This window comes from Hippocampus comes, unplaced genomic scaffold (assembly GCF_001891065.2).
Source record: "Hippocampus comes isolate QL1 unplaced genomic scaffold, H_comes_QL1_v1.1 scaffold27, whole genome shotgun sequence".
NCBI lineage: Eukaryota > Metazoa > Chordata > Actinopteri > Syngnathiformes > Syngnathidae > Hippocampus > Hippocampus comes.
In genome coordinates this window covers 425,835-434,722 of record NW_017805145.1, presented here as the reverse complement: position 1 = coordinate 434,722, position 8,888 = coordinate 425,835, and the positions used below count along the sequence as shown (strand labels likewise).

General features: G+C 41.8%; 1 protein-coding gene across 1 annotated transcript in view; it reads right to left on the bottom strand.

Annotated features, from left to right (window-relative positions):
• Window positions 1–8,888, bottom strand: part of idh1 (isocitrate dehydrogenase (NADP(+)) 1) — an 11,775-nt gene that overhangs the window by 1,502 nt on the left and 1,385 nt on the right. Inside the window, exons 2-8 of the mRNA XM_019867694.1 lie at window positions 7,271–7,400; window positions 4,993–5,284; window positions 3,514–3,616; window positions 2,100–2,277; window positions 1,340–1,491; window positions 119–259; window positions 8–39 (exon numbers count right to left, since the gene is read on the bottom strand). Of these exons, the coding sequence (XP_019723253.1) occupies window positions 8–39; window positions 119–259; window positions 1,340–1,491; window positions 2,100–2,277; window positions 3,514–3,616; window positions 4,993–5,284; window positions 7,271–7,392 (1,020 nt within the window). The 5' untranslated portion in view covers window positions 7,393–7,400. The remainder of the gene's footprint in view (window positions 1–7; window positions 40–118; window positions 260–1,339; window positions 1,492–2,099; window positions 2,278–3,513; window positions 3,617–4,992; window positions 5,285–7,270; window positions 7,401–8,888) is intronic.

Below are 8,888 nucleotides of genomic sequence, written 5' to 3'. Positions count from 1 at the left end.
CTCGAGGGAGGAGGCCCCGCGTCCACGCAAAGATGGAAGCTGCGGGGAGCGGGATGCCGCAATCATTCTCACGCACAAACAGAACATCCACATTTGACTTATCGATAATATTCACTACCGATGGGGTTTGTGGAGGTTTCTTTTCCCTGCTGGTGTTGCCTGTAGTGGCGCGTCACTGTGCCGTGCGCCGCCTCCGACTCCACGGTCCGTCCGTCAGGACAGATCAGCACGCTGGTCATCATTCCCAGGGAGCCGTAGCCTAAAAGTGGGAAAAAGCTGATACTGCATGTTTCTCCAGCCCATAACTACGGAGGCATCGTTTGAACAAACGCATATTGGCCGTGGGTGCAATTTATACTCTGGAGCGATTTACGTGTGAAATGAACAGATTATATCATTTCACACGTTATTTTCACATTAAACCGCAAGAGGGCGCTCTAGGCCTGTGTTGATACTGTCCATTTGGCTGTAACTGATAAAAAAATTAAAAAAAACCTGAAGATGACTCTGACATAATCGACGTAGAAGAGGAAGCACTGCGTCTTTTACCTCCAGAGTTTGGGGAGTTCTTTAAAAGTGACACTGAGGATAAAGATTTCATTGGATTTAGTGATTTGGAGTGACACCGATGGTTTGGTTCGTTGTTTCGGTGTCATGTAACGTGATCATATCGTCATTGAAAATCATCAATCATTTGTGGATTTCCGCTCTTCGTGGCAGGGTTCAGTCCCCAAAACTGAAATGAAAAATGTAATTCTGAGAATGTGAAAATGAGTTCCCATGATATTCTGAATGAGCTGCACAATTTGAAGTTGGAATGTGAATGATGAGGAACATATTTGGATGGGATGTCTCATTCATGCGAATGTTTTTTGTGGGTGGTGGTGAAAAAAAAGCAATTGTAAAGTAAGTGTGGATTTTTGGGATGTGAGTCACATATATTTTGTCAATATTTGGAAGTTTGAATGATTTTAATTGTTTGAGACATTTGGATTGGGTACAATGTCAAAAAGTGAGGAGAATTTGCGGAACAAAACAGTTTGTGTGAATGAGTTGCAGTATTCACACAAAAATATGGCAAGGTTAATGTTTAGTAAAGCCTGTGTGTGATGAATGCGTCTCCCGGTAGAAAGCTACAGTACCTTTTAAATTTTCAATTAGTCACAGTACCACCTAGTCGTGACCCAAAATGCTCCATACTAACATATGTATTTGTGGAAGCAAACACGCTGGTCATCATACCCTAGTGTAGTAGCTGTAACCTTAATACTGAAAAGCCATGTTGCTGCATTTCAGATTTGTTTTGCTGTTATATGGAACACGGGTCAATCGTACCAACCTTGAGCCACTGAGTCGGATTGTACATCTCCATCGTAGTTCTTGCAGGCCCAAATGAAGCCTCCATCTGACTTCATTGCCTGGGCCACCATGTCGTCAATCAGACGGTGCTCGTACCAAATACCTTTGGCCTCAAACTGAGCACGGTATTCCCTGTCGAGTAAGGATAAGTCGGAGTGAGAGTGTGTATTTAAAAACACATTTTCCCAGAGAAAATATAAACAATGAAACCATCAGCACCATCATCGTAAATTGTATTCATTTTACATTCATTATGATCAATGCTGCGCTTATGTGGTGGCATCATCAAAAAAAAAAGCAGACGAAAAACATTTTGCTTTCTTTAGAAACTTTTCTCTTATTGGATTTATCCAAGGTTTATTTACCAGCAGCTAAATACTCAATGAATCTTGGCGTCAGGTGTCGCTTATGTGCGTCCGCGCATATATTGAGCAACAAAAAATGTTTACAAAAACACCATCGCTGTTAAATTAAGAATGGCATTTGAAAAAGAAATGAAGTAAAATAAAACAAATTTGAAATTAGACACTCATTTATTTTCCCAAGTCACATGCTGCTCAGGAGCCGCAGGTTGCCGACTGCTGCTTGATATGCTCACTGCGCTGTTGTCTGATGAGATTTGCTGATGATGGTTTTGATTTTGTGTGTTTGACTTGTAGTTTCCACTGTATACAAAGTACGATGAATGAGAAATGTGTGAGTGTGTGTGTGCGTGTGTGTGTGTAAATGTGCGCGCATACTTCTCATAGATCTCCTGGAAAATGTCCTTGAATCGTCCATCATACTTCTTCAAAATGGTGTTCTTGGTGCTGAGGTACAGAGGCCAGCATTTCACCAGAGCCATTTGAAAGGAGCTGTGAGCAAAGTCCCTGATGGATTTGTCCGTATTGTACATCCCCAATGCCACGCCGCCAGTGCCTACACACAAATATGTACAGTGTAGACAGTGTGCCCCGGATCTATTTTAGTCAAATTTTTCACGCTTTCATCACAAAAACCTAGCATTTAAAAGGGAAGTCAACCCAAACATTTTCTTTCCAATAATATGTTGGATGTGCACCGACTTAGTATAAACACGGCATTCCGATGAATATTACGTTTGTGGAGTGAGTTAAGCAGCACAATCCACCCATTTTTAGCCATCTCAGGGGGCAGCCATTTTGCCAGTTTCTGTCGACTAATATACCTGGTAGACTGTTGAAATTAGAAATGTGAAAAACAATCAATTAACGCATACAAATATTATTAAGAACAATCGAGTGTTGCCTTAAGGTACGAGCAATCCGACTTCCACGTTTTTTTCCAGCTGTCATTTGGCTGTTTTATTGGTTTGACTAGCGAGCACAGATAGACAAGCGCTGCATGGTAGCAATGTCAGAATGGGTTTTAAAAAAATGGCTTCAAGCTATTTATTGTATTGTCACTCAGGTTAATGTTATTACCAAACGAAACAGAAAAAACAAAACGACTCGTTGCATATTTAAAACAGCCACTTAGTTGATTGAGCCTTTAATCTGCGATGTTAAGGCTAATGCTGACATGGGCAATGACTGGTGTGATGTGGCTGTGTTATATAACCCTTTAAGCAACAGATATTTGAAACCAAATGGTGCAGCAACACATGTAGACAGACAAGACAACAGTTCAGTCATATACTGTTTTCTTTTTCCTCTGCAAAGAACGACTACATGGACAACACTGAGGTTCTCGGCAAGACATGCTCTGGCTCAGGACTCAGGTTGCTAATGCCTCATGACCAAACGAACATAACAGGTTTGCCGTGACAGTCATCACCTGAGCCCTTTGAAACCGTGATGTCATTTTCAGTTGACAACAAATGGCAAAATGGCTTCCTCTGAGACACATAAAATCAGGTTGATTTTTCTGCACATTATGAATCAAAATGCCGTGTTCAGACTCCTGGCTGTGCACAGAATATATTATTGTGATGAACATTTTTGACTTGACTTCCCATTTAAAATGTAAAAGTGGAAAAAAAAAACCCCACCACCAACAACAACAATTTGACCTCTGTTACTGCATAAAACTATTAACATGTCAATGATCAATTCCTAACTCATAACTCTTGGCTCATTTGTGTTCTTTCTCTGACACTATCAGAAAGTATGAGTGGTGTCAAACCCCAGTGCATACCTTCAAAATTGTGGACGACGAACTTGACCTGCTCTCCGCTTACAGGCGTGTAGATCATCTCCACTTTGCCCGGTCCGGGAACCACAAAATCGGTGGCTTTGTACTGTGGGGAACATGTTGAAGGAATTGTCAATGCTTTAGAAATCCACCACCCAAAGTTACAGAGCAGAGCTTTTCATAGACATTGCGCAACTTTCCGCTACATGACACTTCACCTAGATGTAGTTGTTGCTCCGGGGCTAGAGTGCTGTTGACATTGGCCTGCGGAACAGAACATGATGGTCCAAAGGCCAGCTTATGAAATGTAATCTTTTTACTGTACATCTCCTGACAACAGAGCCATGTCTGAAGTAACCACAAATTGGAGAGCGAGAGAGAGCGAGAGAGAAAGACAGAGAGAGACAGAGAGAGGGAGGAAGAGAGAGAGAGAGAGAGAGAGAGAGAGAGAGAGAGAGAGAGAGAGAGGAAACAGCTTGTTATGCAATAAGTGAAATTGAGGAGTTCTTTTTTCCCCCACAGTCCTACACAGTCAATGTGGGAACAACTTTCAAGCAAAACAAGGCTGTTGAGGTATTTTCTAATTCTGTCAATAAATCATCCGTCCATCCATTTTCTAATCCGCATACCCTCACAAGGGTTCAATCAATCAGACCGGAAACAAAGTAATTATTCCATTAAAAATAATATTTGAAAAAAGAACAACAATTTACTCATTGACTCCAAGCCAATTTCAGGCCCTCCTTCACCCTACCACGTGAAGAAAAAAATTACAAGAATAAATATATACCTGGTTCTGAATGTCTGGATTCTTAAAAGACAAAAAATATTTGTCTTATGTATGACTCCCACCCACAACTCCTTCAACAAAAAATTGCAAGGGACAATCTTTGCAAGGGGCCTCTTTGAGAAGGGCATCCATCTGAAGAGACAGCGGATGTATATGGACATCTACCGGCGGAATCTTGTGTCCGTTTTAACACTTATTGCTATCATTGAAAATGAATGCCAGTTTCGTTTTCCTTTGCAAAAAATACATAAATTGAGCTTAATACTAAAAAAATTGGACACTTTAAGCTGATATCTCACTGAGTGGCGAATGTTCGCAGACACATTTTGTTTATCGTAATCTGTTTGAAGAAAGCAGTCTCTTATTTGGAGAACTTGATAGGTGGCTGTTTTCTTCTTTCAGTTTTCACAAAGTGCTGTTATATGAGTCTCCCCTTTCTTGACAGTGAGAGAGTGAGAAGAGATGCTCGGGAATACCTTAAAAAGTGTGTTTTAATATGGTCATGTGCTTTATTAATAAGTGCTAAAGGTGTGGGAGGAGGAAGACTGTTAAAAAAAAATATACGGTTCATCCATATTATGGATTTACACTTATTGCGGGTGCTTCTGGAACTCTGTTTGAAAACTCTTTTTCAATAAAATGTAATCAGTCGTGACAGCCCAACTCAATGTTGCGATCCAACAGACAGTTACCTGATCTCCATGGGCGTGCCTGCCAATGATGATGGGCTTGACCCAGCCGGGAACCAGGCGGGGGATGTTGCGGCAGATGATGGCTTCCCTGAAGACGGTACCACCCAGTATGTTCCGAATGGTCCCGTTGGGCGAGCGCCACATCTGCTTCAGTTTGAACTCATCCACCCGCTTCTCATCTGGCGTGATGGTGGCACACTTGATGCCCACGCTGTAGCGCCGCACCGCCTCAGCTGCCTCCACCGTCACACGGTCGTCCGTAGCGTCACGGTTCTCCATTCCGAGGTCATAACTGGGCAGGTGACGAGAGAAACGTTTTTAGTCACATGACATGAGAATGATCGTGTAAAAATGGTGACATTTGGTTTATTTGTATTTCTGAAAAGTTTTTACGATGTTCCTCAAATCGCATAGAGTTGCAAAAAGCACCACTTTTGAACCCGCCCCACCATGCTTCGATCAATCGGCCATGGAAATACATTATCGGCATGTTGATCAATTCCTTTTATTGCTGCTTAAAAAAACATACAATAAAAAAAACACCTGCAACTCATACATTGCAGCCTGTAGCCAACTAGAGATCAGCCGGTTTCGTGTCCCCTCCCCCTTTTCTTTACATTGCATTTTACAGACCAAACAAGTAACTGAGTCATAATGTTTGTGTATTTTCTGCATTGTCAATCTGAAATAATGTCTTGGGTTTTGTTCTTTTTTGTTTTTTTTTGTTTTTTTTAGAATAAAGGGATGAAAATGTGGACAGAATTTTTATTTCAATCTGTTTTAATTAGTATGGCAGAAGCCAGGTGATTAGTTGTCTGTGTAAAAGCACAATAGCTGTGATAGATTTAGAAAAGGAGGACAGTTAAGAACATAAAGCCAAAGGAATTCGAGCACAATAGCCTACGCTTCTACTGGCATCGAATTCACCCAATTTCTCTGCTAATTATACCTCATGCAAGACTTGAAATACTGCATGCACAAAAGGAATTAACCCGCAACCCGACTCGCTTTGCTTGCACGTCCAGGTTTTGTTTGAAAACAGCCGCAACCTTTCCCCTACTTTCTCCATCCTGAGCCATTGTGATGTGATGCTGATTATTTGACATTTAACATAACAGTGAGAAGGAAAATTTCAGCACCCAAGATCAGGTTTGACATGTACATTCCCTTTGTGTATTGGATTGCAAAGGAAAGTGGAATACATCACCTCAACATTCTTTAGACATGCAATGTCAGATGGCTTGCAAAGTCATCCAGGAATGTGCATATGTGACACTGTGAGCTTTTTTTCACAACCTTATTGACAATTCCTGCAATCATTAAATATGGCTAGTAAAAACATAAACAGTATCGGTATCAACAACAATCAGCCCTCTCAATGATGTGTTTTGACAAGAGTAAGTTTGGGTAATAATTGAACAAAAGTGTGTGAGCAAAGGCTAAAGAAAAGAGTTTTATGACACCAAAGGGGAAATGGCGACACAAACTCAGCAGGACAAAAGTTGCTCTAAATTGGCAGCCAAAGCCCAGTCTGACAATGTTACACACCCTTAAAGTAAGCCATATACTGTGAATATGTGTGCGTGTGTGTCTATCTCTCTTTCTCCCTCACTATATATCTATCCATAGCTTGATATATAGACATATATGTTTTTGGAATGTGGGCGAAACCGGAGTACCCGGGGAAAACCCACGCAAGCACGGGGAAAACATGTAAACTTCACACAGGAAGACCGGAGTTGGAATTGAACCCTGGACCTTAGTACTATGAGGCCAGGGCGTTAACCAGTCGACCACCGTGCCGCGAAACATGTGAACTCCACAGAGGAAGGCCGAAGCCGGGTTCGAACTCTGCACCTCTAAATTGTGAGGCCGACGTGCTAACCAGTTGACCACAGTGCCGCCCCCTTGAAAAGGTCTTCACATGAAAATGACCAGTAGCACTAAAATCTTTGTCCAGCATTTTTTAAAATATATGTGTGTGTGTGTGTGTGTGTGTGTGTGTGTGTGTGTGTGTGTGTGTGTGTGTGTGTGTGTGTGTGTGTGTATGCAATGTTGAAATGTCACTGCTGAGGAAATAATTTTGAGTGATTTATTGTTTGGGACAATAATATTAAACACATGTAAAGTAAAACACTCAAGTGTGCAGTCACACTGTAATGCTCTTGATTGCATTTTAAAATTAGGAAACTTAAAATAAATTACTCAGAAAGTGAATTTCTATAGGTTGGCAACTCTGAATGTGATACGTTCCAAAATTTGATGTTGGTGTTATTACCTGTGCAAGTCAAGTTCCAGGTAGGGGAAGATGAGCTTCTGCTTAATAAGCTCCCAGATGACCCGGGTCATTTCGTCACCCTGCATCTCCACCACAGACCCGGCTTTGATTTTGGCAGCCATTGTTTATCCTGTAAACGCACGTGTGATACAAATGTTGAAACCTGTGAACTCATGTGCAAAGGCTTTCATACTGAAACGGAGCATACAGCCAAATCTAGAAAATGTAGCATGCACAAAAAACATCCATATTTATATATCTGTGCGCGTGGATGAATCCAAGCACATTCCTTTCCTACATCTCAATCGCTGCAGAATTGCTGGAGTACCAGATTCCTCCCTCGCCATGCCGAAAGAAGCCGATATTATTCAAGGCACTATCACTAGTCCATATTTTCTCTTTTAGCAAAAGTGGGCTAAATTTACTTAAAAGAAAAACAAATAATAGTGCAGTAATTTTCGATCATTTACTCGAATAAAATATTTTTAAAACATAATTGGATTGAAATACAATAAAATAAAGTGCAAAAATGTATAAACCAAAAACAACACTTTCTTCAAGAAAAAAACTTGAACTGAGTAAAAACTCTTAGTATGTGATTGCACAGTATATTATAAGTAATATTCACTTCTTTGAGGCTGAGGCTGATACTCGGTGGTGTCTTAACTTTTCTACAAGTTCATCAATATTTGGGGTCAGGCTCTGAGCTGAGCAAATCCTCAAAATTGAGTGAGGGTGTTCAGCAGTAAATCGACTTCTGTGTGATGTTTTGTTCAGCTTCATCAAAGAAAATAGTTGTTCACACACGTATGTGCTGCCAAACTTTCGACAACGTTTGAGCAGCCTGGATGCGCAGCGGGACCACTGTGTCGGGGAGGAAACCGTCAAACTGCGCAGCACGCACTGCCGTATCTTTGCAGAAACACTGCAATTGTGTTTCTGCTAATGCTCACGTTTAAAAAGAGTTGCTTTTTGCGGGGTAAACTTCGTCACAAACTTTAAGTATACCGTTTTTAATGAAATCCCCCTTCCCCCACCATGTCCATGTTCTTGTTTGCGTGTTTCGTTTCATGATGTCGTCTCAGATTACACAATTTCAATCGCGCCACAGCCCTGCGATTGGCTGGCAACCAATTCAGGGTGTCCCCCGCCTACTGCCCGGAGACGGCTGGGATAGGCTCCAGCACCCCCCGCGACCCTAGTGAGGATCAAGCGGTTCGGAAAATGAATGAATGAATCGCGCCACACTTTCTCCACACAGAAGACACACAGGTTTTCCAGCTACGTCCATGAACATGTTCTTCGACTCTCACCTTGTTTGAAACCCGCGGTTCTCAGTGTCCACCTTCAGTTTTGCCATTTTTGCTGGGTATCTGAAAGATAATGTCACTGTTATGGGAACGACTGCGAGACGAATAAATACTTAAATAAAGCGGCCGACTGCTTGGCGCGTCACCGTTGAATTGTGGGAAATGTAGTTTTGGTGCGTGTAAAAGATCTGCGGCCTCTCGGCTTGCTGCAGTCCGCGGGCCGGTTCTAATAATAAATCAATATCAGCCCAGGGGCCACTGAAAACATATGTCAAAGTGCCGCGGGCCGGCACTTTGACATATGTGCT